This window comes from Mesoplodon mirus, assembly GCF_964341445.2.
Source record: "Mesoplodon mirus genome assembly, chromosome: 11".
Taxonomy (NCBI): Eukaryota; Metazoa; Chordata; class Mammalia; order Artiodactyla; family Ziphiidae; genus Mesoplodon; species Mesoplodon mirus.
Window position 1 is genome coordinate 55,265,095 of NC_138987.1, and position 27,142 is coordinate 55,292,236.

General features: G+C 49.0%; 2 protein-coding genes across 2 annotated transcripts; both read right to left on the reverse strand.

The window, feature by feature from the left end:
* Window positions 1–803: 803 nt before the first annotated feature.
* On the reverse strand, window positions 804–15,958 carry DDX23 (DEAD-box helicase 23). Its single transcript, XM_082634880.1, has 17 exons — window positions 15,850–15,958; window positions 11,202–11,410; window positions 10,696–10,800; window positions 8,368–8,461; window positions 8,192–8,257; window positions 7,502–7,640; window positions 7,085–7,218; window positions 6,836–6,948; window positions 6,447–6,590; window positions 6,126–6,351; window positions 5,674–5,819; window positions 4,913–5,090; window positions 3,921–4,163; window positions 3,330–3,481; window positions 3,018–3,126; window positions 2,064–2,238; window positions 804–1,626 (listed from the first exon to the last, which is right to left on the reverse strand). The coding sequence occupies exons 2-17, from the start codon at window positions 11,408–11,410 to the stop codon at window positions 1,403–1,405; spliced, it is 2,457 nt and encodes an 818-aa protein (XP_082491006.1). The 5' UTR covers window positions 15,850–15,958; the 3' UTR covers window positions 804–1,402.
* A 3,734-nt stretch (window positions 15,959–19,692) lies between these two features.
* Window positions 19,693–26,279, reverse strand: RND1 (Rho family GTPase 1). The gene is made up of 5 exons (XM_082634423.1): window positions 26,075–26,279; window positions 25,220–25,307; window positions 22,481–22,590; window positions 21,474–21,608; window positions 19,693–20,754 (listed from the first exon to the last, which is right to left on the reverse strand). The coding sequence occupies exons 1-5, from the start codon at window positions 26,192–26,194 to the stop codon at window positions 20,509–20,511; spliced, it is 699 nt and encodes a 232-aa protein (XP_082490549.1). The 5' UTR covers window positions 26,195–26,279; the 3' UTR covers window positions 19,693–20,508.
* Window positions 26,280–27,142: the final 863 nt, after the last annotated feature.

Sequence of the window (27,142 nt, forward strand, 5' to 3'; positions counted from 1 at the left end):
GAGCTGGGGGAGGCACTATACTCCCAGGCACCCCTTCATGCCCAGGGCCAGGACGGAAACTTTCAGCAGCACAGAAGGGACTTGTTTGGGGAGGTGGAGAAGAGGCTTAGTCACCTTACACGGTCCCTACCTCAGGCCAAAAAGGTCCTGAAGTAGTTGCAACTTGAACTCCAGGTACTTGCCCAGCTCTTTGATGGGTACGGAAGAGCATGTGATATGAGTACTGGGGGAGGACCCAGGCCGTGCAGCCCTCTCCCCACAGCCTAAACTCAGCCGGGCCCAGCTCACCTCTCCGTGGTGCCTCTGGGGCCTGTCTCCACAACCTCCCATGAGCAGTAGGCTCGGCAGTCAGGGAGCCACAAGCCGAGGTCCTGAAGACTTGGTGTCGAGCCCACTGCAACGGGGAGAGTGGTCCTGACTGTGCTTCACCTGCCGAAGTGTCACAACTGCTTTCCTTTCTCACCCTTGTGCAAAGCTCCCTGGAGGGTGTCCAGGCCAGAGCGGGGGAGGGAAGATGCATCACAGTCCTGCTGTCACTGCCTTTTCCATCTCCCCTCAGGCACCCCCTACAGACTTAAACCATCAGCTCAGACCCTAGGCTCTTCTTTGGATGTTGATTTTCTTTCATCTCCCAAGTGAATCCACTGTGCCCAATGCTGTCCTCCTGGTTTTCTGTGGTACCAGGGAGGACCTGGGAGATGAGTTTAGCTAGAACTAAGACACAGCCTTAATATTCGTGTATTTATTCTCAGAACATACAAACTCTTCTCAGAGAATAGAAAACAGGAAGTTCACTCTGACTTCAAGAAGGACTCAGCCAGCTCCCTCCCCATCCCCACACCTGCTAAAAAATTCCCTGGGTGAGGGATGCCTAGAGTGCACAGTAGCCCTTGGCACAGGGGCCGTGCACAACTCTAAACAAGGCTCTCCACTTGTTTTATAATCCGAAAGGGCAAACAGCTGTCAAAATGACAATAAGAGTCCAAGATCCATACTCCTCAGTGCCAGATCCCCTGGGTCATCTAGGGCAATGATGGTGCTGCAGCTTACGCAGTCACGTCTGTGCCGACGAAGTCCCAGCCCGGCAGCCAGGTTTTGTTCAGTCTAGGAGGGCAGTGCCAATTGGCTGCCCCCATACCTGGCAAGAGCTGATGGCCCAATGCAATCCCAAAGCCCGCCGGAGGGGCAGGGCTGGGCCAAAACCTAGGGTAATTTGTTCTCCTTGCCTCCTAGCTTCCTCTCCTCTTACAGCCCCACACTCAGGCCTTCAGACCTGAGGGTCTGGGCCAGGGAGTCTGATTGTTTCCTAAGCCCCCATAAGAGTGCAGACCTGGGAAGAGATGTGAGGGTCCTGAAGAACAGGCTCCAGGGCACAGCCTTGAACCGCAGGGAGAGCGCTGTGTCAGGCAAAGATGGTCTCTTCCCGGCGCTTCTTGGTGAGGATGGTGCCTGGCTTGTGCTGGGCATCGGGGTGGTTGGCTAGCTCTGGGGGGCAGGAGGACACCGGGCTCTCCAGGATGGCTTGCTTCAGCTCATAGAACACAGCAGAGTCCTCTTTGGTGAGGAAGGTGATGGCCACACCACTCTTGCCTGCTCGTCCCGTGCGGCCAATGCGGTGGATATAATCTGGGGAGAGGGAGGAATGTCACTCAGGGCACCAGGCCAGATGCCCTGGTGAGCAGTGTCTGAAGCCTCCACTTCTAAAGGTTTCATCCTCCCCACCACGCTTCTGAGGGCAGTAAACACAGCTCGTGCTGCCTGATCTGCAGCGCCCACGGTGCTCTCCCCACCAGCACTGCTGATGGTGGTCATCCTACCGCGTTAAGACGGAGTGGCCCAGCTCCATCCTTCTCCAGACCCAGAAGACGAGAGTGCAATCCCAGGAGCTGGGACAGCACACCCAAGAGAGATACAGGGCAGGAGCTCTTCTCACTGGGACGAGCAACCCTAGGCTCAGAGCTGTGAGAGTTGGCAGCAACAGCCTCCTCGGTGGAGCTATTCGAGGAGAAATGGGCAAGGAATCTCCCTTTACCTGGATTGAAGCTGCTTTCCCCTGCACTTACCTTCAATGTTTTTGGCCATATCATAGTTGACAACCATAGACACATCTTGGATGTCGATACCACGACCCGCCACATCTGTAGCCACCAAAATATCCTTGGCCCCAGCCTTGAGGTTGGATAGTGCAAACTCTCGCTGCTCCTGGCCTTTTCCACCATGCAGCGTACAAGCATTGTACTGTTGGAAGAATGGTGAGGTGAAGAAAGAGCAATGGGATCGTGGAAAGACAGAAGTAAGGAGTGGGTGGACCGGGAGGAGGGAGGGTTGCAGAGAGCAGCAGGGGAGATGGAAAGGGGAAGGAGGCAGAAGAGAACAAGGGCAACTGAAGTAAGGAGAGAACAGATGAGCTGAAGAAAGGGATAGGAGAGATGGGGCGGGGGGGGAGACACACAGGGCAAGGTCAAAGGTAAAGCAATCAGGGGTGAGATGTGGAGCCAGACAGATGAGAAGTAGTGAAAGAGAGAATGAGGGTAAGAGATGAGGGTGGAAAGCAGGGACCAAGAAATTTAAGGAAGTTTAAGCCTGAGTGGAGAGGACACACCCTTCCCCTCCAACACCGGTATCAGGAGTAAAGGACACTGATCACTAACATCTCCCTCCTGACTACAGCATCCTCCCTCCCAAACATAAACAAACACGGAACACTTCGACCCACTCTACTCCATATCCTCAGATCCTGCCAGGATGTGTCTCATAACCTCTCCCTGGCCCCAGCACACTTGGAGGAAGACACAAGGCAGCTGTGGCTGGCACTGCTGGAATGGACAGGGAGTCATAGCGATTGACCAAGTCCTCTTTATCCCCATCAACCACCGTTTTCCCTCTGACCCTGGCTTGTTAAATACTGGAGAGGTTCAAGAATAGGTAAGCACTGAAAGCAGAAGCCTAGGGGGCCCGTCTAGTTTCAGAAAGCAGCACCAAAGAGACCAGGCATTGCTCTCCCCTCCCAGACACACCCCCATCTTCTCCAGGGATTTGGCCAAAACATCACAGCCCTTCTTCTGGTTGACAAAAATGATGATGGGGGGATCAAAGCCTTGCTCCAAGATTGCCAGCAGCTTTTTCCTGGAGAGAAGAGGAAGAGAAAAATGAGCTGCATACTACCCTCCACTCCAAGTGAAATGCCCAACGCTGATCTACAAACACCAATTCCAGGATCTCCAATGCCCAGCTCTTCAACATGGCAGAACAGTCGCCCTCCAGCCACCACTCGCACTAAAAAAAGCCTCTTCTCCATTCTGCTTCCCCTGGCTCAGCTGCCCCCATACCTCTTTTCAGACTCTGACATGAGGAAGACCTTCTGTTCCACACGTTCGTGGGGCTTGCCGGCAGAGCCAATGTACACCACAGCAGGTCGCCGAAGATAGCTCCGGGCCAGACGCTCCACCGCTGGGGGCATGGTGGCCGTGAACATGACTGTCTATGAAAACAAGAGGTTCAGCCCTGGGCCCAGGCAGACACATCACACATCCCACCATCAGCACAGGCAGCCCAGCCCAAGCTGCGGAAGAGAACATGAGCCATGGTGTGAGTTTTGACAGAAGTAGTGCCGGACAGAGAGAGAGCTGTCCTTTGCCTTCCCACTTCTCTCCTCAGTGCCTGTTCAGCAGAGTACTTTACATCTTATGATAACAGGAAGGGCTGATAGCATTTGCCAGCACCTGTGGCGGGCAGTAGCATGACTCTTTGGAATCATTTTTCCAGGGCTAAGAGGCTACACTGCTAGGACTGTGAGAGGACTGTACATGGTGAGCCATGCCTCACCATTCTGGAAACATGCACTTGCCTAGGGCAAGAAGGGCCCTGGAGCAGGTTTGGCAACTTGCCCAACTTTTCCCAGCCTAGGGAAGCAGCCTTACTTGGCGGTACTTATGTTTTCCTGACTCGAAGTTGGCCAACATCTTCTCAGGGTCCTCGGCCTCATCCGTGTCCGGCTTCTGGTTGGTGACAGGCATGTGCTCCAGGATCTTCTGGACGTCTGGCTCAAAGCCCATATCAATCATCCTGTCTGCCTCATCCAGAACCACATAGGTACAGCGGCTCAGCACCAGGTAGCGGTTCTCCAGCACATCAATCAGACGTCCTGGAGTAGCAATCACTATCTGGGGGGTACAGTGGAATCATGTGTGGCCCCAGCAGCTACCCCTTTCTTCTCTCTTCTGTGAACTATCCACCCACTTGGGCAACAGATCCCCAATGCTAAGGAACTTTGACCCCAACCTCCAGTTATGTTTGGTAGTGAAAGTTCCTGAGAAGTGGCATGAAATCACTTGTTGCTACCTTGGATTTTCTTCAGGAATGAATGGGGTCTCTGAGTAAGGTCCAGGGTTTAGACAAAAGAAGCAACATCAACAGAACTTTCTTAGACGGAAGAGAGACTAAGCGATACTATGGAGGGGGTTGGATAAAGGGATTACACTAAGAAGCCTGAAGAAGACTTGATTCCTACAGCAGACTTCTTGTAAAAAGGTCTCCTCCCCTACCCTACTAAGAAGGCGGCAACACAAAATCAATGACATGGTCTTTCAGAGCGATTAAGAGCACAGCCTTCACATATGAATCTCAGCTCTGCCCATCACCAGCTGTGACTCTGGGCAAGTTATTAACCTGATTCTCAGCTTCACCTGTAAAATGGAAATACCGTTATCTATTCTCTTTAAGGTGGCTGTGAGAATTAATGATTGTATATACAGAGTACAATCCCTGGTGCATAAGTCCTCCATAAATAACAGCACATATATACAAACCAGCCCCTTTCTTCATTTACTGTACATCTATGGCAGAAACTAGAAACAGAGTCCCCAGAGAGCCCTCCCAAATGGCGGGCTGGCTGCTGGCTAGGTGAACAAACCTCACAACCCATGCGCAGCCTGAAGCCCTGGTCTTCTCTGGAGATGCCGCCAATGACAGCCACAGTGCGGATGCCTAGCGGCTTCCCAAACTTGATGGTCTCTTCCTCAATCTGCTGAGCCAGCTCACGAGTGGGGGCCAGGATGATGGCGTAAGGGCCCTGGTCTGACTCTTCGATCCTGTAGTAAATGGGGCATTCCACAGTTTCATGAGCTTTGGTTCTCATCCAACCACAAACAGGAGCAAGACAAAGTCACTCTTAAGGGCAACTAAAGGGAATGAGGAGGGTGGTGGGAAAAGAATGTAACAATCGCTCTTAAAAATCAGACTCCGGGGGCTTCCCTGGTGGCGCAGTGGTTGAGAGTCCGCCCGCCGATGCAGGGGACACGGGTTCGTGCCCCGGTCCGGGAAGATCCCACATGCCGCGGAGCGGCTGGGCCCGTGAGCCACGGCCGCTGAGCCTGCGTGTCCGGAGCCTGTGCTCCGCAACGGGAGAGGCCACAACAGTGAGAGGCCCGCGTACCACAAAAAAAAAAAAAAAAAAAAAATCAGACTCTGGGATAGCCAAGCTCTCCAGGGAGTGGTCCTTGCCAGCAATAAAATCATATACTTCTTTGATATCATGATCCAATTATTCCCTAATATCTGACCCAGACTAAAGGCTTCTGATTATAGACTTAAAAAGAAAACCAAATGCTCATTTGCCATTTTCACCTCTCCTGCTCAGTCAAACCCATTCCACCTGGTGTCAGCTGATGTCACCTGTCAATTTTGGGGAGAGTGGTAATCCAGACCAGCAACGGGATGAGGAAGGCTGCTGTCTTGCCGCTGCCAGTCTCAGCCACTCCAATGATGTCACGATTCTGTAGCCCAATGGGAATTGCCTGACGCTGGATAGGTGTCGGCTCCTGTAGTGACCCAGAGACAGTAATGTGTACAGGCAAAATTATACTACCTGGGCTGCTGCTGACAGTGGGCACATATGCTAGCACAATGGAAGGACACCAAGCACAGGGAACAGGAATTGGACCCGAGAAGAAACACAATCAACAAACAATACTTCCAGCAGAAACTGAGAGACGTCACCTTGGTGCCCACTGGCAGAGAAGGCACCGAACAGTCTAGGAACAAAGTTCTCTGTTCTCAGATTAAATCCGTACCCCCTAGAATCTGGGAACACGTAAGGCCTTCTGGGCCAATCTGCTCCTTCATACCTTGTAGCCACACTTATCGATGACCTCCAAGATGTGTGGAGGCAGAGAAGAGTCCTTCCAGGATCGGATGGGATTGGGGATCTTGCCACCTTTGGTGGTGATGCTGTAGTCCTCACGGAAGATCCGCCAGTCCCTGTCTGTCATCTCATCCAACTTCTTCTGGGACCAATGCCGATCATCCCAGCGTTGCTTGGCTTCCTTCTTACGAAGTTTGCGGAGTCTTGCCCTGGAGCAGGACATGGGGAACGAAGGGGCTCGTATCCTCCATCTCCTTCCTGTAGACTCGGCTCTGCCCAACCACCCGCAGCCCTGCCCACTCACTCCTCCTGCTCCTTTTCTTCCAGCGTCCGCCTCTTCTCCATTAGATCTCCATAGAAACGTGACTGCTCTCGTTTCTGCTGCTTTAGGTCAATGCCCGCAATGAAGCCTCGCCCCAGCAACTGCACCTGGTGCCGTTCTTTGTACCTGGGATTGAGACAGAGGAAGAGGAAAAGAGAAGGAGCTGCTAAGCACAAGGATGGAGGTGCAGACTACCAACATGTACCAGGTCCCCTTCCAGCCAGGGTCCTTCATCGCCCAGAGGGCTGGCTAACTACTATTTTACCCATCTCCTCATCCCAGCCTATCTTACTTCTATCTCTGTAGTCACTGGTTCTCTCTAGCAACTGCCTAGTTTATAAGACCTAGCACTGAGGCCTGAAGACACTCACAGGGGGTTGTAGTCAATGGAAGTGTCCTCAGATGCATCCCACTCAAAGACAAACTTGCGGTCATTGAGATGCCTCGTCCGGCGCCGCTTCTTGATGCCACCCAGGTAACGCTCCTGCCCGGGCACAGAACACAAAGCCCATCAAACAGGAGGCCCAAATCTCATATACAGAGATCAGAATGGCCAAACAACCAAACCTCCTTAGTGTGTGAGGAGCATGGGGCCACCAAGACAGAGCTGAGGCCTGCACCTTAATGGCATGCAGTTCCTTGCTCTTATCCTTCTCCTCCCGGATCTTCTGCCGCCCTTCCTCATCCTCATTTCCGTTGGTCTCCCGCTCCATCCTCTCCCTGCGTTCCCGACGTTCCCGTTCCTGAGGGTCTTCTGTAGACCAAAGAAAGCAAAGGTGCAGAAGAACTCAGTGGAAGAAAAAAGAGGGCATGGAGGAGATCCAGACAACAGACACCAAAAGAGTAAAAAAAGGGGGGAAGATTTATGATACGAGGGAAATGGAGACCTAACAGAAAGATATTTTTCTCAGAAACTTGCCCCATCCTTCCTTCTTCCAAACTCAGAGCAAACAGGTTTCTAGCTCTCCTGAGTTACACCACAATCCCATCCCACCCTTCCCTACCCTGTCTAGGGGCTACAGGGTAAGAAAACGAACCCAACATTTTCCTGCCCAAGTCTTGGAACTGTTTCCTTTTCTTCCTCTCTTCCTCAAGCATCCTCTGCCGCTCCTCCACCTCCTGCTGCCGTCGCTTTAGGGCTTCAGCCTCTCGTTCTGCTTTGGAGAGGAACTTGGGCTACAGAACAGATTACAACTGTAAACAAAGGATCTGGGAACAGGGTATAATCACATCACTGATGACAAGATGGCAGGGGCCCAAAAATATTTGCTCAGGCATTAAACATGTTAAGGAAAACATAAATAGGCCCAGGACCCTGTTACGGGCTAAACTGTGTCTCCCTCAAAATTCACATGTTGAAGCCCTACTCTCCAGTACCTCCGAATGTGACTGTATTTGGAGACAGAGCCTTTAAAGCGGGGATTAAGGTAACCTGAGGCTCCAAGGCTGGGCCCTAAACCAATCTGACTGTGTCCTTATAAAAAGAGAAAATTTGGACACACAGAGATACCAGGAGCATACAGACACAGAGGGAAGAGCATGTGAATATGGAAAAGACATCCATCTACAAGCCAAGGAGAGAAGCCTCAGAAGAAACAACCCCATCTGATCTCAGACTTCTAGCCTCCAGAACTGTGAGAAAATAAATTTCTGTTGTTTAAGTCACTCAGTCCTTGTGTTCTGTCATGGCAGCCCTAGCCAACTAATACAGACCTTCAAGCTCTTACCTTAGCCTCAGCTTCTTCCTCAGCCTTTTTCTTGGCCAGAAGTTCCTCCAGGGATAATGGCTGGGCCTGAAGATAAAACACAGGACTTCAGTCCATAGAGGCTCTCTCCCTGTGAAGAACAAAGTTGGGCTTGAACTGAAGAGGAAGATGAGGAAAAAAATCCTTCCTCTTTTTACCTTAGGCTTCTTATCACCATGTTCATCCTCTTCATCCTTCCTAGAGTCTCTGTCTTTCCGAGATTTAAAATCTTTTCCTCGGCCAGGAGATAAACTTAAAGGCAAAGGAACAGGAAAAGTCCATATCACTCTTAGCCTAGCCCCTGGATGAGGCTCAGACTGAGCTCGCCAAAAGAGGATGGAAGTTTTCCCACGACTTAGCAAGACTGGCCCATGGTCATCCAACATGTCCTGAAGCTCCTTTTGCAGGCCTGGTCACTCTGCCTGCTCTGAAACCTAACGATGGCCCTGTCTTGGCCCCATTCTACCTGAATCTCCTTTTCTGAGACTATTCTCTTCTGGGAAGTGGATCTTCACTACTGATATCAAAAATATTTCCTCCAAATATTACTCAGCCATAAAAAAGAAGGAAATATTACCATTTGCAGCAACATGGATGGACCTAGAGATTATCACACTGAGTGAAGCCAGACAGAGAAAGACAAATATATGGTATCACTTATACGTGGAATCTAAAAAATAATGCAAATGAATTATTTACAAAACAGAAACAAACTCACAGACACAGAAAACAAACTTATGGTTACCAAAGGGGAAGGGGGACGGGGAAGGTTAAATTAGGAGTATGGGATTAACAAATACACATGACTATATATAAAATAAACAACAAGAATTTACTGGTGGCACAGTGGTTAAGAATCTGCCTGCCAATGCAGGGGACATGGGTTCGAGCTCTGATCCGGGAGGATGTCACATGCCGTGGAGCAACTAAGCCCATGCACTACAACTACTGAGCCTGTGCTCTAGAGCCCACGAGCCACAACTATTGAGCCTGTGCTCTAGAACCTGCGAGCCACAACTACTGAGCCTGCATGCCACAATTACTGAAGCCCGTCTGCCTAGCGCCCGTGCTCCGCAACAAGAGAAGCCACGGCAATGAGAAGCCTGCGTACCACAACAAAGAGTAGACCCCGCTCGCCGCAATTAGAGAAAGCCCACGCACAGCAACGAAGACCCAACGCAGCCAAAAATAAATAAATAAAACTTTAAAAAAAATAAAAAACGTACAATTAAAAAATTTCTTAAAAAAAAGAATTTACTGTATAGCACAGGGAACTACATTCAATATCTTGTAATAACCTATAATGGAAAAGAAGCAGAATATACACACACACACGTGTGTGTCTGTGTGCATATATATATATATATATGTACACACACATATATATACACGAAACTGGATCACTTTACTATACACCTGAAACTAACACAATATTGTAAATCAACTATATTTTGATTAAAAAAATATTTCCTCCAAACAGCATATGCATGTCAGTAGAAAAAAAAAAATCCTGCATTACTTTAGAATACACAATAAATTTAGCCGACATGGCCACCCACATACACCCTTCCCAGATACTGCTATATATGTCCTTTCCTCATCTCTGCTTCCTACAAGCCCCAGCAATCTTTTCCCCACACCTGCTATAAGCTTAATATGCAAGAGATCTCAACCTCACTGCGTTTGTTGCAAGAATTCTCTTCTTTGCCCTGAATTCTAATCTACAGATTCAGGGCCTAATAAAAACTTTGTACAGAAAGTTTCCAGGGCTTCCCTGGTGGTGCAGTGGTTAAAAATCCGCCTGCCAATGCAGGGGACACGGGTTCGAGCCCTGGTCCGGGAAGATCTCACATGCCGCGGAACAACTAAGCTCATGTGCCACAACTACTGAGCCTGCGCTCTAGAGCCCGCGAGCCACAGCTACTGAGCCCACGTGCCACAACTACTGAAGCCCACACACCTAGAGCCCGTGCTCTGCAACAAGAGACGCCACCACAATGAGAAGCCGGCGCACCATAACAAAGAGTAGCCCCTGCTCGCCGCAACTAGAGAAAGCCTGCGCACAGCAACGAAGACCCAACGCACCAAAATATGAATAAGAAAAAAATAAAATAAATTTTAAAAAGTAAGTTTCCAGAACAAAGAGATCAAGATACTGGTGTATTAAGCTATCCCAACAAATATATGTTGTACATTCTGGTTAGAAAACTGAATGGTCCAATGGAGCTGTTTTGTTGGCTGGTAACCTTTTCAAACTAATTTCTAAATTCTAAGAACAAGCTGACCCTCAAGAAGTGGTGACTTCACTAACTGGTTATACTTTCTAAAGAAGGTGTGTGCCTTCTAAAAAAGACAGTTCTACAATAACTGCCAATAGGATTCACTATGGAAAATTTACTTTCCCCCGAAGCTGAGCCAGCTGAGGTGCAGAGAGGAAGCAACCAGAGCGTTGCCCTAAAGCCCACTACTCCCACCCCATCAGGTACCTGGATCGCTTGCGGTCCCGTCTGTGCCCATCCTTATCCCGGTCTCGGTCCTTCTTATTCCGATCACGCTCCTTATCTCGCTCCCGTTCTTTGTGCCGGCGTTCTCTGAAGACAGCACATTTAAGAAAGTACATGACACTTCCTGAGTATCCTGCTTCACTGCAGCCCTAAGAAGGTTCCCATGCTCTTTTCTCCCCGAAGTAATATTTTACAAATTGGAAAATGTGTTTCCCAAGAAGTTATGAAGGAATTCTAAGAAGGTCTTAGAGCTCAGAGCTGTACTGCTAAGTATCAGTGACAATGATAGGCCATGGATTATGTGAACAGATGGACTATCTTCCTCAATCATCCGGACCTTCATCTTACAAGTTCCCTCTTAACCTTTAAGAACTAAGAGAAATGTATGAAAGACTAATGCCCTAATATGGAGGCATCAGAGGAACCAAGAATAAAGGAGTTTGAAATGTACACTCCCTTTCCATGTAACAAACAGAAAATTACTTTACCTTTCTGCAGACTTCGAACGGGAACGGGAACGAGAACGGCTGCCTCCTCGACGCCTTTCCCTTGAACGATGCCGTTTCCTGTCTTTAGATGGGGAAGACTTCCGGTCTCGGTCTCTATCCCGTTCTCTGTCAGGAGTCCGAGATCGTTTCCTTTCCTCCTTGGAAGGTGATGCCTCACGGTCCTTCTTATCAGCCAGCTCTCCTGCCATCTGTCATGGGTAAGAGAAGTATTTATTATGTACTAGGTACTGCTCTAAACTTTTTACAAATAATTTACTTAATCTCAAAACAACCCTCTGAGGTAGATATATTGGTATGCATGCTTTATGGATGAAGAAGCTGAAGCTCAGATATATAAAGTAACTTGCCTAAGGACACATGGGTGTTAAGTGTCAGAGTTTTAGGCAGCCTGGCTCCAGAGGCCCATTCTTATTCATTAATGCTATGTTATTTCTCTGGGATTCCTTTTTGTATATATTCATTTCCAAAAGTATACAATGAATATACCTTATTTTTATAATTAGACTGCAAGAGTATTAAAAGAAATGTTAGTTAATGAATAGTATACTAGCTATCTCTAGAAACATCTTGTTTTGCTTATCTTAGGAGTCTACTGTGTCTGCCAGCCCACCAGGATCAGTCAACATATATACATCTAAGGGAGATAAGTTCTCTTGAGCTCATAAAGAAAGCTCAAAAGAGAAAAAAGGAGTTTAACTTAGAGATTTGGGATTATGATCAGCACCTCGAGGAAATCTAAATTCAAATAGAGAAACTCACTCTTACTCAGATTAAAAGAAATGTATTTCTAGTTATGCAATGGCAAAAACTTTGTGAAGGGTACATAGGACTCCATACACTTTGGTTTTACAACTTCCTGTGAATCTACAATTATTTTAGAATTTAAAATAAGGGAGGGAGGAATGGAGAGAGGGAAGGAGGGAAAGAGGGAGGAAGAAGTGTACCAGAAACTAGAGATCACAGACCTTCTGACTCATGTTCCCTACTCAGATTTTCACAACCTTGATTGTGATCCAGTCCCATGAAAAGTTTGAGCAGCAATTTGTTCTGTCCCCATACTGCCGAGGGGACATTGAACACCATGCCACACTGTCAACTGTCCTTCAGACTACAAAATCTACTTCAGCCAGGTGCTAAATTCAGACAGCAAGTCTGAATCTGCCTCTATTCCACCATCACCACCACCATCCCTAAGCCTCAGGATATACTTTTCAGAACTTACTTTAACCCCAAATGGTTCCAACGAAATAACAGTTCCCTAAGCTTTAGCTTACGATCCCCCTTTCCCATGTAATTCCTGCCATATATTTTTAAGAAGGGAGAGTATGTAAAGAAGAGGAAAAACTGAACAAGTAGCACTTTCAAAAGGCGGAGACAACCCATTTTACCTCAAAATTGCCAGTACATCATGCATATCACATGGAAATTATACTTATGTCTCGTCCACTTATAGCCCTAAGAAAACAATCCAGGGACTTCCCTGGTGGCACAGCGGTTAAGAATCCACCTGCCAATGCGGGGGATACTGGTTCAATCCCTGGTCTGGGAAGATCCCACATGCCGCAGAGCAACTAAGCCCGTGCGCCACAACTACTGAGCCTGCGCTCTAGAGACCACAAGCCACAGCTACTGAAGCCCATAAGCCTAGAGCCCGTGCTCTAGCCCATGCTTCACCGCAACGAGAAGCCCGCGCACCACAACGAAGACCCAACGCAGCCAAAAATAAAAATAAATAAATAAAATAAAATAGCCCTCTTCTATTAAATAAAAAAAGAAAACAATCCAGAGGAAAGGCCATCTTCTCTATAAATCATCCTGGACATCAGCATTCTTTCGACAAATATTCACTGAGTACCTGGGAGGTGCCAGAAACTATTCTAAGTACTAGAGATACAGCAGTAAACAAAACAAAGTCTCTGATCTCATAATGCTTAAACTCCAGTGAAGCAGACAACAGTTAGGCAGAAAGATAAGAGAATTTCAAACAGTAATGAGTGCTAATGAAGAGAGTAAAACAGGGTGACGTGATGGGGAGCATTATGAACAAGAGATAGAAGGCTCTGGAAAGAATTTTTTAGATGACATGTAAGCTGAGACTTGAATGATGGGAAATAGAGTCTGCAAAAATCAGGGAAAAGAATTTATTGGGCAGAAGGGACAGTAAGGCACTGGGGCAAGAACTAGCTTAGCATGTTTGCCAATTAAAAATAGACTCATGGGCTTCCCTGGTGACTCAGTGGTTGAGAGTCCGCCTACCAATGCAGTGGACACGGGTTCGTGTCCCGGTCCGGGAAGATCCCACATGCCGTGGACCGGCTGGGCCCGTGAGCCATGGCCGCTGAGCCTGCGCGTCCGGAGCCTGTTCTCCGCAACGGGAGAGGCCACAGCAGTGAGAGGCCCACGTACCGAAAAAAAAAAAAAAAGAAAGAAAAGACTCGTGTGGGACTTCCCTGGTGGTCCAGTGGTAAAGAATCCACCCTGCAATGCAGGGGACGAGGGTTCGATCCCTGATCGGGGAACTAAGATCCCACATGCTGCGGGGCAACTAAGCCCGTGTGCCACAACTAGAGAGAAGCCCACGCGCCGCAACGAAGATCCTGCATGCCACAACAAAGACCCACCGCAGCCAAAAATAAAAATAAGTAAAAAAAAAAAAAAAATAGACTCGTGTGAGGAATTCCTTGGCGGTCCAGTGGTTAGGATTCAACGCTTTCACTGCTAGGGCGGGGTTTGATCCCTGGTCAGGGAACTAAGATCCCGCAGGCTACACGGCACGGCCAAAACAAATAGACTCATGTGGCTCAGTGGCAGTGACCAAGGCGGAAGACTGATTTGAGATGAGTTCAGGGAGGTAGGCAGGGGTTAGATCATGGAAATGTGTTTCAGGCCAGGGTAAAGGAACTTGGGTTTTAATCTAACTGCAGTGGGAACCTTAGAAAGGTGTTAAACAGGAAGTGATGTGGTCTTATTATACATTTTCAAAGAACTACTTTGGTGACTTGCAAGAAAATATATGGTAGGGAGGCAACAGTGGACACAGAACCACTGAGAATGCTATCATAGTAGTCTACACAAGAGATGACAGTGGCTTGTTCTAGGAAAGTGGCAATGGAGGTGAAAAGAAGTAGAGGGCTTCAGGGTACATTCTGAAGGCAGAGCTGATAGGACTTACTGACGAAGGGAGGAAACAAAGAGGAGAGACAAACATAACTCCTAAATTTATGGTCTGACCAACTGGTTAAATGGTTCACGGTGCCATTAGCGACCAGAGGAGACTGGGGAAGGAAAAGACTTAGAAGAAATCAAAAGTTTCATTTTGACCATATTGAGTGTAAGATGTCATAAGAAAACCAAGTGGAGATTCCAGAAAGGCAGTTGAAAATGTAATTCTGCAACTCAAGAGAGAGTCTGGAGACAGCAACTTGAGTTATCAGTATATAGATTGCTTTTAAAGCCATGGGATGCTAAATGATATTACCTAAGTAGGCATTCTAGTTAAAGAAGAAATTAGAAGAGGACCCAGGATTGACCTCTGGAACACTGTAACATTTAGAAGTCAGGCACAGGAGGAGCCAGAGGAAAAAACTGGAAAGAAACAACAGACAGTGAGAAAGAAGAAAAAATAGTAAAGTACGGCATCACAGAAGTCAAAAATGTGTTTCAAGGAGGGAGGGGTTACCTGTGTCAAGTGGTGAAAGACTAGAAGATGAAGGAGTGACCCTTGCATTTGTAAAAGCAGAGATGGCTTGGTAACCTTTGACACGAACTGTTTCAGTGGCATGGAGGGGGTAGAAGGCTGAGTGGAGTGAGCTTAGAAGAGAATGAGAAGTGCAAATAAGAAGAAAGTAAACGTAGGAAACTTTTATTATAGGTTCCGCTTATCACAAACCTCCGCATCTTTGAGTTCCTCAGTTCTTGTAGGGCAGGGGCAGAGTCTTTTTTTCATTCAATGAACTATGTACTTATCAAGCATCCATTATATGCAAGGCACCATGCTAGGCGCTGTGTGAGTTACAAAAGGAAATCAGGAAGATCCTGTCCACAGGAAGCTTACAAAACAACAGAGGGTTATGAGACACATAGCAAGATGCAGGCTCAGATGAATTATTGCAGGAGTTCAAAGAAGTTTACTTTCACTTGTAAAAGGGAATTTGGAAAGACTGTAGAGGAGGTAGCTCTTGAGCACTGAAATATAGGTAGAATTTGAAGATGAATAACTGAAGGTGCCAGGAAGAAGTCATTCCCGGAAAAAGAAATAATACAGGAGGAGCAGAGGCGGGAAAGCATGACTGGTTCTGGGAGAAAAGCCAGAGTTTCAGTTTGGCTGGAGCAAGGGCTACTCGAAACATGAAGGAATAAAGTCGAACTGAGGGTATCACAGGTGCTGTGCGCGTGGGAAAAGGTCTGACCTGGAACATCGTCCAGGGACCTGCTCTATGCCCCCAGGAGCCAACACTCCCGCTGGGGCCCGCGCCCTTTCGCTCCTGCCCGCCAGAGCTTTCCAAGCTCGTGCCCCTTCCCTGAGGCGTTCTTCCCGTCTTATCCCAGAGACAGGAGCCACCGCTGTGCCCTCACTCTCGCTTTCTCTGCAAGCTCCTGGAAAACGCTTCCATCGCCCGAGACTCACCACTCTTGAGTCCGAACCGCCCAACGCGGCCTCAACGTCGCCGAGCAGTCGCCATCTTTCCCGTTTCCTGGTCGCCGGGCTGCTCCCCCGGCCGCGCGGCAAGCTGGGAAGGCGAGTTCCTGGTACCGGGCAGCGCAGGCCGACAGCGAGGGCCTGAAAACTACCAATCCCAGAATGCACGGTGAGAGCGTCGGCCCCTCGCCGCGAGGGCCGCTGGGCAATGTGGTTCGCCAAACATTTGAGTCTGCGAGAGGAAGAGTTTTTCGTGGGCCGGCCTTTCTCAAAAGGTTTTTCTCTCTGCGGACGCAGTCCTCCTGGAATATGCTGGTTTTCCTAGAAACTGTAGTTAATGACATCATGGCCTGTGGCTTACAACGGAGAAATTTAAGGCCTTCCTTAGATAGCAATAGCACGTAATTATAACTAGCAACTACAGTAACAACTATAAATACCGTTTATGGAAAAGCGTTTTTACAAAAAATCTATGAGATAGATTATTAGCCCCATTTTACGGGTGGACAAACTAAAAGTTAAGTTACAGGAGCAGCCTAGTATTTCCCAATGAGGGTGGGACAATTCACGGTGTGAGACTATCCCACGTTTAGGAGGACATTTTAGCAACCCTGGCCCAGCGGTAACACCCTGGTTACTGTGACAACTCAAAATGAGCCCACACAATGGATTCCAAAGGCCTCCTGGAAGGATGGTATCTCCTGGGCTGTGGCACCTGGTTTTCTCAACATTCCAGATAGGACTTGCGTTCTTCACTCTCTTGCTCTTTGGAATCTGGCCAGTTGTTTGGGTTATCTTAATACTTTTTTGTTCTTTCTTTCTCCTAGTTCCCTCTTTTCAGTCCTCCAATGAGAATTTTTCCCCAAAAATTGTACTTTCACTTTGTTTCTCTTTGGTCATATGGTTCATAATTCTACCCCCCTTCCTCCCAAACAAAAACAAAAACTCTGGCAACTTCTAGGACGGTTTAGATAGATACCAGGAAGTAACTAATGCCTCTTTCCTTCCCTTTTTCCCATCACCAGCTTTTTGGTTTCAATCTCACATAGCTTTAGTTCTGGTTTTTCTCTCTGAATGTGTTCAGTTCTACTGAAGCAGAGCCTGCGATAGGCCCAAATAATCCTAAAGCTCTGAGCCTCAGGCATAAAGGCCCAAAGGAACCCTGGGATAGGCACATTTCTGCTCTTAGAACTCTGCAGCCTTTGAGCTGCCCGCTTGGATCACACAGAGAGAATGGAAAAGTTGTCTGAGGTCTGTTGGGTGTAATTCACCCAGTGAACACCGGAGGGCTATCCACTCACAGAATGGAGCTAACAATCAGACCAAAGGTGTAGAGCTGCAGTTGCTATTTACTAAGTATTGATACCTCCTAGTACCCAACTCTGTGCTGGACACTTAACTTACATTACTTTTTTAAAAAATAATTTATTTATTTATTTATTTCTATTTTTGGCTGCGTTGGGTCTTCGTTGCTGCACGCGGGCTTCTCTCTAGTTGTGGTAAGTGGGGGCTACTCTTCGTTGCAGTGCGCGGGCTTCTTACTGCGGTGGCTTCTCTTGTTGTGGAGCCCAGGCTCTAGGCACACGGGCTTCAGTAGTTGTGGCACGCGGGCTCAGTAGTTGTGGCTCACGGGCTCTAGGCTCATGGGCTTCAGTAGTTGTGGCGCATGGGCTTAGCTGCTCCACGGCATGTGGGATCTTCCTGGACCAGGGCTCGAACCCATGTCCCCTGCATTGGCAGGCGGATTCTTAACCACTGCCTCACCTGGGAAGCCCTAACTTAACTTGTTCTTCTAATAGTATAAGATGGGCATTATCTCCATTTTACTGATAAGGAGATTGTGGCCCAGAAAGATTCTAAGTCCACATAGTTAAAAGAATGGAGCCAGTATTCAACTCCAAGTTCATTTAATTTCAGAGTAGATACTCTTTCCCCATTTCCAGGCTACCATTCTCAATCATCTTTAAAGATCAGTAAATTGAGACCCAGAAAGTTGATGAAGCTTGTCCAAGTTCAGAGTGGCAGAGTTCCCCTAGTACTGGTGCACACCTCTCTCACGGCACATGTAAGACATTGAGCTTAAAGGATACTTGCATGGTTTGTCCTACCCTGCTAGTTCTTTCACAAATATGCATCTTTGGAGATGGAGACAGAGGGACTACATTCTAGTAAGGACCATAGGGAGAGAGTCTCCTATTTAGGTACCACATGGCTAGCAGTAAGGGGCCCATGGAATTACAGTTAACATTGAGACTGGGTTTGAATCCTGACTCTACTACTTAACCAGAGTATGATCTTGTGCAAGTTATGTGGAATCTCTGGCTTTTCTATTTCTTCTTTTATAAAAGAGGGATAATAATACCATTTGCCACACAGGATAGGATAGCAGAGCAGTAAAAAGTGCATGTTCTGTAGAGAACAAACTAGTGGTTACCAGTGGGGAGAGGGAAGGGGCAATATAGGGGTAGGGGGCAAAAAGAGTTATTATGGGATTATATGAAATCATGTGTGTGAAACTTTTGAAAATTGTAAAGCACTATAGAATTTGAAGACTCATTCAATTTTTAAAAAGTGAAAAAAAAATTAAATGGTTAAACTTAAAAAAAAAAGTGCATGTTCTGGAGCCAGGTTGCCTGGATTTGTATCCAGGTTCTATCACTTTCTAGCTGTGTGACCTGAGGCACATTAATCTCTCTGAACCTCAGTTTCCCTGTCTGTAGAATGACGTCAGTAGTACCCCATAGCGTTATCACAGGAATAAGTAACATATAAAGAACTTATAAGCAGCCCTGACCCATAGTAAACATTTAACAAATGTTAACTATTTTCATTTATGTGGTTAAATGTGATAATGTAGAGGGGATCGGGAGTTTGGGATGGGAGTTTAGGACGAGAATATGAAAAAGAATATATATATATATATGTATAGGTATAACTAAATTACTTTGCTCTACAGTAGAAATTAACACAACATTGTAAATCAACTATACTTCAATAAAAATTTTTTAAAATGTGATAATGTAGGTAAAGCACTCAGCACAATGCTGAGCACATAGTAAGTACTCAATACACAGTAACTATTTCCAGTACAGTATGAAGGTTGGAAAAAAGAGCTATAAGCAGCTGAAGAGAAGGGATGTTAAGGCCCCTGCGCTGCCATCAACAGGCCATGGACTTGGAAGTTCTAGAAAGCAGAAGGCATCACCTCGCCTTGAACTCAGAGGAGACCAGAACCCTTGGAACCTTCCAGCCTTGGCTTCAGTCTGTCTACCTTCTTCAGGGGTTGGGATCTCAGCAGCTTGGATCTCCTTCTGATGATTCCACTGGACCTTGTCTCTCTCCTCTAGACTCTCCGGGGCAAAGGTTCTCAAGCATGAGTGATTTTGCACTGAGGGACATTTAGCAACATCTGGAGACATTTTTGGTTGTGACAACTTAGGGGTGTTACTGACACCTAGCAGGTAGAGGCCAGGGATGCTGTCAAACATCCTCCAGTGCACAAGACAGCCTCCACAACAAAGCATTATCTAGTCCAAAACGTCATTTGTTCTGAGGTTGAGAAACCCTGCTCTAGGGCTAAGGAGATCTTCATTGGCTTAGCAGGACTTGGGTGGGGAAGGGCATGAGGCAGGGGGTGGGTCAGAGGGAGGCGATCCTTGTTGGAAGTGCCAGGGAACAGTGGAGGCAGCCACTCTGCAACCCACAGAAAGGACCTCAAGACAGCTTTTCCTCATTATCGAAGACCAAAGGAAACAGAGACAGGAACTAAGGATACGGAGCCAACTTCTTTATATGTGCTATATTGTTCAGTAATAAATAGGTTTTCTTCTTTAAACACAGAACATATAACAGACTGAAACACTCCCCCCCCCCCGGTTCCAAAGACAAGAGTCTATAAAACAAATGCCAGCTATACTGCCCTAAGGGCAGAAAAAGTCTTGTGACCCCCACCCAGCCCTGCATCCTGCAGCACCACCACCCCCATGCTGCAAGAGAAGGGGGTCTGGGGCTTCTCCCTTGGACCCTGGGGACTTAGGTGAGAAGCATGTGAATGTACGATGTCACCTCTCCATGAGGCATGGGCTATGCAAAGATGAGGTTTCCTTCTCATTGGCTCTGACCAGCTCCTGCTCTTCTGATTTCAGTTACCAGTTACGAAGCACCTGGGCTCAGCTCCCAGAGGAGTTGCCTCTTGGCTTCCCCACTCTCCATTCCTCTGTGGCCTCCTCGGAGGGGAAGGGAAGGGCTCAGGGACCCCTCCCTTCCCATGGCCCGCATGGAAACGCTGTGTGGAAGAGGCATGATGCTGAAGGTGAGGCTCCTGTAGGCCCCCAACCAAAGCCATGAGGCCAGCATGCCCCCCCAAAGCCCCACACCTTTCCTGCCTCTGGAGCGGAGGGCACTGGGGCAGCCGGCCCCTCCACCACCTAGTGCCTGGCTTGGGGTGTGATGGTTGTTTCGCAGTGTCAGGTCCTCAAGCCGGGCCTGGCTCTTTCCTTGTCCCATTCCTGTCTCCTTCCAAGCCCTCACCGTGGCTGTCTGAAAACCTCGCGTCCAGTGTCCTAAATTGTCTCCTCCTCCCTCTCCCCATGCCTCTGCAACCCAAGGGAGGAAGTGGGAGGTTGTCTCCCTTCTCCAACCCCAACTTCACATAATGGAACAGCTTTTGGCCTTTTCCTTCTTGAAGGTGGAAGAGATGAGTTCGGAACGACTGGGGAGGTGGAGCAGTCGCTTGGAGAGGCTTCGGACAGGGCTCTTCGGGGGCACTGGGCTGGACTTGTTCAGACACACCGTGGACGCGGTCCGGAAGATGCTGTGGATACTCTTTTCTGAGGTGAAAGCCGAGCCTTCCAGGTAGATTTCTGCACCCAGCTGCTTGGCTATTGCACAGCCCTGCGGGAGGAGTGAGGTCATCAATGCAGTGATCCAAAATGGCTCTGAAACACTGCCTTCTAAGGTTAGTGGTCCTCCCCAGGGCTGCTCTGATGGACCCAACTGCCAGTCTCCCACCACCACCCTCTGCTGATTATCTTCTGAAGGTGAAGCCTGACTGCACCTTAAGTCACTTGGCACACTTTGTAAACCATACTGATGCCAGAACAAGTAAATCGGAATTTCTGGGGGTACGCCGAGGCATTAGGATTTTTAAGAGCTCCCCAGATGATTGCAATGTGAAACACTGGTTTAAAAGAAATGATCCTTACAGTCCCATGTGCATAAGAAGTTATCCAGGGATTTACTTAAAAATGCAATTCCCGTACTTTTCTCCCAGAGTGACTCTATAGATAAGGAGTCAGGAATTCTAACAAGCACCTCTCGTGATTCTAATGCAGGTGGTCCTCAAAAAAAAAAAAAAAACAGCTGAGAAACACTGGCACACACAGGAATGGCTCACCTGCCAAACTATAGCATGAATCTGGGTAAACTGGTACCCAGCACCTCTATCCAGGTAACTAGTTTCCTGATTATAGATGGCCCCACAGAATACCAATTCTCTCTTGCTGTAGTGAGTGAGTGTGAGCAGGGGCCATATTTCAAGCCCTCTCCTGTAGCCTTCCCCATCTCAGCCCCCAGCACATACGAGGGCCCACACACACACCACACACACACACCTGCTCGTAAGAGATGGGTGCCTGCTTCTGGTGGGACAGCTCCATCAGAGTGCTCAGGTCTGTTCGCAGGTCTGTCTTACAGCCAATAAGCAAGACACGGGTGCTGGGACAATAATCGAGGATTTCCGTCCTCCACTGAAGAGCCGTGCAAGGAGATGGGAAGGAGGAAGGAAGGAGAGTCAGTGGCTGACGGACACCCGGAGAAACCCAGTTGGCAACATCACACACACCATCCAGTATATCACCAGCTCAGCCCTCCTTCTGAGTCACAGCACCACCACCGCACTAATTACATCATCTTCCTGCCCATGAGGGCTTTGGGGCCACAGGAATGTTGATCCAAGAGTCTGTCCCCAAATTCAACAGCCCAGTCACCAGAGAGAGCACAGAGGCAAATCTCCCACTCTTTGCCAAGCATATGGGGCATGGGTCTGCCCCTCAACCCAAAGGGCTTCACAAGTCCAGAAATCCAGGAAGAAGCCAACCAGTCTCTTTCCAAGGGAAGGAGATAATCCCAGAGTCTTCTGGGAAACTAGCCTAGTTCCACAAGCTTTCCTGGGACTCCTCAGTATGGGCAGACCTTGCTACTCGGACCAAGGCATTTCCTACCAGCAGTTCAGCTCAGGCCTGCCTGGCTTGCCCAGTCCAGGAGGCCTGGGATCAAGGTCTATAAAAGCTGCCACCAAAAGGCCCCTTCCCCGACCCTCAAACCATATCACCAGATGGTTCTCTACTCTCAATCCCTCACTTCCTGAGTCTCAACACTTCCCTCCCTTGCTGGGCCTCTGACAGAGCAGTGCAGGATAGAGGCAAAGGCAGGATGCAGAGGGGACTGGAGATCTGGGTTCTAGTCCCGGAGCTGTAGCTAATGTGGCCTCAGGCAAATCTCTTCCTTCCCTGGCCTCAGTTTCTTCCTGTTACACAAGAGGGGATTAGATGACAAGGTCCCCAAGATTCCTTTTTGTTCTCAGGCTGAGCTAGAGATAGCAGAGTTTATCCAGCCTTACCTTCTTGAGTGCACTGTCCACTGTCTCTGGACGGCTGATATCAAAGCATAGTAATACTGCATCTGAGTCGCTATAGCAGAGTGGACGGACATTGTCATAGTAGGGAGATCCTGGTAGAGAGGAGAGAGAGCTGATGGTGAGCCATGGCATTCTCCCTCCCTACAGGCCTAAACCAAAAGAGCCCTGGGAATACCATGCTTGGTCCCTTAGGTGAGATGGCCCCACCCATCTCCCAGGGGAATGTGCTCCAGTGCTGAAGCTTGGGACCTGACTGCCTGCCAGAAGGCGGTACAAGAATATCATCTTCCTTAGTCCTAAAAAAGGGAAAGGGGGCAAAATAAAAGGGAGGTGGAGTATAATTTGGCCCTGTCTGGATCTCCTACAGTGGGCTTAGTTGAAGGTCCACCCGTTTTCTGAGTCCCAGGGAAAGCTGCTCCTACCCCTACAGAGAGACAAGGCCTTGTTTAAGGTCTCTTTTCTAGAGTCTGCCTGCTGCCCAACCTCTGCTCTAGGGTCTCCCCAGTGAAGGAACAAATCTGCATGTTACATAACTGGCTGCCCTGCTTCTTTGCCGTGGGGTCAGAACTCTAGGAGGCTGGCAGGGGAGGGAGAGCATCAAGAATTCAGTGTCCCCCTCCTCCTCCCACCCAAATCAGCTTACGCTGTAAAGGGCAAAAGGAAAGCTGTAGCCCCTATATCCCAAGATCTCAGGGAGGCGTTCTCAGAGACAGCAGCGCCAATAGCTGGGAATTAGAGGCTCGAATAAGGGTCCTTCACTGGGAGGGGAGTAGGCAATGCAGACTCAGGTGGTCCAATATGGGAGAATGCTAGGGGTTGAGCCTTCCTCCCTCCACCCTGGGGAAGGAAGAGTAGCAGATTTGGAACCCAGACAATCCGTGCTCAGAATAGTAAGCAGCCCCTCTCCCTGAACCGCAATCGCCATGGAAACTGGGGGGAATCCAAGCTGAGGCGGGGGGCGGGGGTTAGTTGTTGAAATTTTTTTTAAAAAAGGAGTAAAGGGGAGTTGGGATAGATGCTTGCTCCTTCAGCAATTGGTCCCCATCCCTCTCTGAGGTGGGGTCTTAACACAGCATCACTGAGCAAAGGGAGCACTGCAGCACTGGGGAAGGGGGAGGGGAGGAGGCCTCCATTCTGGCTCCAAGCGATCCCCCTCCCCTAAGACCAGCAAGTGAATAATGGGAACAGGTTCAACCCTGGCCCCAGTGCTGGGAAGCCCCATCCCACACACCCCTGCCTCTCCTTCTTCCTTGTGGGCACCTCATTTGAAAGAGGGAGTTTGAGGATGCCTGCATCCTTTCAGAACTCGGGGGGAAGGGTGGGGGGGATGCGACACAGGGAATAGAGACCACCTTGCTGACTTTCCATTATCTGGACTGGGATTCAAGGGCTGCATTCGGACTGTGGGAGGAGGAGGAGGGGCTCTTTGGGGTGGTGGTAGTGAAAAGAGATGAGCTGCAGTAAGATTCTGGGAAGACTGAGAGGTGGGCAGAGTACAGCAGACGAAAAACCATACATCATGCAGCCAAGCTGCATTCCAGTCCAATCCAGCCAGCACAGCACAGTCCAGGATAACCAGAATCCTGCCTCCCAGCCCCTGGAACTGCAACGGAGGAAAGCATACCTCCGTTGAGGTTGAGGAATTTCTGTTTTGTTTTGGGGAGTGGGGAGCAAAAGGAAGTCTCATTTTCTGTTTACCCATCCCCTACCTCCAATCTTTCGAGACCTCAAAATTGGATGATGGGAATAACAGCTCTTTGGAGGAGTAGGATGGCATATTTATATGTAACAGGAAACCCCTAGTGATTTATAGTTCCTCTTTAAACTCAGCCTGAATATGCATTTTTTGGAGAGAAGTGGATTTTATTTTCTTTCTCCTATTCCTGGCTTTTAGTCCTTAATTGTGAATCTGAGCTCAGTCTATTGAAAAAGGGCTGGGCTAAAGAGATAATGAAGGGGTCAGAATCAAAGCAAAGGATAGACTAGCACTGCAGGTTTCGGGATGAGAGGCTTGAAACATATCGCTTTCCACGATCCAGAAACACAGAGCATCTTCTACCTCAGCCCAGTCAGAGCCAACACCCCCCCAACTATGTACAACGTGACCATGCCCCATATGAAGCCCCCACCCTCCAAAACACTGACGATGCATCGCTTCATCCTTAGCCGCAGAGGTATGACAGTGGGGCTGAGCTGCGGCAGGCAGGGAGGCAGCAGTGGCCCGAGATGGAACGCAGGAGAGAAAACTGAGTCAGGAGCAATATTTCCCCCAAAGCAGGCTTGTCTCCTTGCCTCACGCACAACGGCCTCCAGCAGCACTGCCTCCTGCCTCTTCTTTGGCTTTGCTCTGGGGCAGTAAAGGCTGTGTGTGCGTGTGCCGGGCGGCAGGGAGTGGAAATGGAGAAGCCCTAACTGTCTCCTCCAGTAGTCTTCCGGGGTCCATCCACCTCACCATCTCAGCCCTCTGAAGGATGGAGCCAGACCCAGAGAAGTGAGTAGCTTCTGGAGCTTATCCACTCTGCACCCCTGGACCAGCCAACTGAGTTGGTCAAACCCTCCCCGCAATCCCAACCAAAGAATCTTCAGGTCCCCTTCTTTCTGTTTCCTGGCAAGCACCAAACTCCTTCTCCCCATCAAAGAGGGAAACAATTTCTAAAAGACAGCAGCTGCAGCAGACCAGTGGAGGGGGGGAAGGGGGGGACTTGGGGCCAGCAGTCTTACCTGAGGTGTCCCAGAGACTGAGCTCCACTCTCTGTTCCTCTGTCTCCAGGCAGGCTGTGTAATTCTCAAACACAGTGGGCACATACGTCTGTGAAAAGAGAGGAACTATTCACACCCTGGGTGTCCCTACCCTTGTAACCCTCCAGTTAGTGCTGGCTACACAAGAAGCCGCTCATCCTAGTGAGACACTAAAGTGTCAGGAGATAAGGAGAGGAGGGGATACCTGGGGCAGGAGGGACCACATGGGACGGGGGGGGGGAGTGTAGAGGCACAGACACTTTGCTCCATCTCAGAGTAAGAAATGTGAATGGCTGCCTGCCAGGGACAAGCCCCCCATATCCTAGATGGTCAGGGAGACACACACACACAAGGAATCCTCTTGTCCCCAGATTTGTCTATCTTCCAACTTCACAGCCACAAGCCAATTCTAGCGCTTTATCTTTTCCCCACAAGCCCCTTGGACCAGCAGGGTAGCAGAAGCCTGCCTGGGGACAAGCGCATAGAACCTTTGAGGATGGGTGAAGGGACGGACAGGTATTACGTCAAGAAAAAACCCCAGACTCTCAAATGCCTTCAGTTCCCTCTCCTAAGAGCAGACTCCAGGATGAAGGGAGGTAGGAGGGGATTTGATGGGGGGGACCTATGGGTGAAGAGGTGAGGAGGAGCCTGCGGGGCGGCAGAAGTGGAACAGGTCCCAGGGGAAGCTAAGGCAGGGCGGTCCTCCAGCCAGAAAGCGGCTGAGGATGGGGAGGGGTGGGGCGGGGTGAGACAGCTCCCCTGGGTGGGTGGGAATCTACCCCCAGAAGGCATGCGGGCAAGGAGGAAAGCTGGCCAGCGGTCGGGCAAGCAACTCACCTCGGGATAGCAGTCTTTCGCCAACACCTGTAACATAGCTGTCTTCCCACACTGCACATCCCCCACCAGAACGAGCTTACATCTGGCCACGATTGGCTGGGGGGCCCGTCTCTCCTTCATGGCTGCAGCCTCCGCGGGACCTGGACTCGGATTCAGAGAGGAGAACGTTGCGCCAGGTGCGTCTCAGCACAGGCACCAGCCGGATTCCCTGTCTCTCTCCAACTGAAAAAGAGGCCGGTACAGCCTCCTTATATCACCCTGGCTGAGCCAATCACAAGAGGGGGCGGACTCTGCCACAGCCAATCCCTGAGGTGGGATCCCCTCCAGCAGCCAGTGGCAGGAGGTTCTGAGTCAGAGCCCTCTTTTTCCCTTCCCTTTCTCTTAAAGCTGCACCTTTGCTTCCTCTGAAAGGGGATTCCCACGTTGTTTTGCATTTGTATTGGGGTTGAGGGTAGGAGGGGGGATGAAACAAAATTTAATGGTCTTGTGTGGCCACCAATTAGTGTCAAAAACAAACTAGCTAAGAATGTGGATAGTGAGGTCAAACTGGAGTGGTCCCTGGAGAAGAACAGGACTTGCCTAAATTGTAGACAGGTGACACCCCTTGGGGAAGGCGTGGTCCCAGAAATTTCTGACCCCTTTGTTCTATCTAATCCCCACCCAAACCAGTTCCCAGAGAAGCTCCTGCTGGACCCCTTTATCAGCTCCTGCTGGAACCCCTTCAACTCCTGTCTCTTTCTCAGAAATCACCTTCATCCAAAAATAAATAAGTTTTAAAACTTTCTTGCATCATCTGGAAAAAACCCACAGAGCTCCTGACCCACAGATGGGCAGAGAGAAAGGAATGAGGGAGTCTGGCAAGTGGGGATGGGAGCAAGGAGTACAAAACAAACAAAGTCGCTGTCTGTTCAGCCAGACAACCTCTCACTCCAGGCCTGGCAGGAGCTGCTTTAGGAGTGTTTGTTCTGCTGCTTGGGTTCAGCTTCCTGGATGAATCAGGCACAGGTCCAGTTTCAGGTTGACACCTACTGACGCTGATGTACTGCGTGTGTCACCTGGTTAAAGTCC

Bases quoted from the DNA above. Each gene is read 5' to 3' on its own strand.
- DDX23 (XM_082634880.1), bottom strand. From the start codon at position 11,410: ATGGCAGGAGAGCTGGCTGATAAGAAGGACCGTGAGGCATCACCTTCC. The intron at 6,352-6,446 runs GTGAGTGGGCAG...GTCCTGCTCCAG, and splicing joins GAAGAAAAGGAGCAGGAGGA to GGCAAGACTCCGCAAACTTC. The intron at 2,239-3,017 runs GTGTGTCTGGGA...TTCTTCCAACAG, and splicing joins AATCCCTGGAGAAGATGGGG to TACAATGCTTGTACGCTGCA.
- RND1 (XM_082634423.1), bottom strand. From the start codon at position 26,194: ATGAAGGAGAGACGGGCCCCCCAGCCAATCGTGGCCAGATGTAAGCTC. The intron at 25,308-26,074 runs GTGAGTTGCTTG...CTCTTTTCACAG, and splicing joins CGAAAGACTGCTATCCCGAG to ACGTATGTGCCCACTGTGTT. The intron at 21,609-22,480 runs GTAAGGCTGGAT...ACGGCTCTTCAG, and splicing joins TGGACAGTGCACTCAAGAAG to TGGAGGACGGAAATCCTCGA.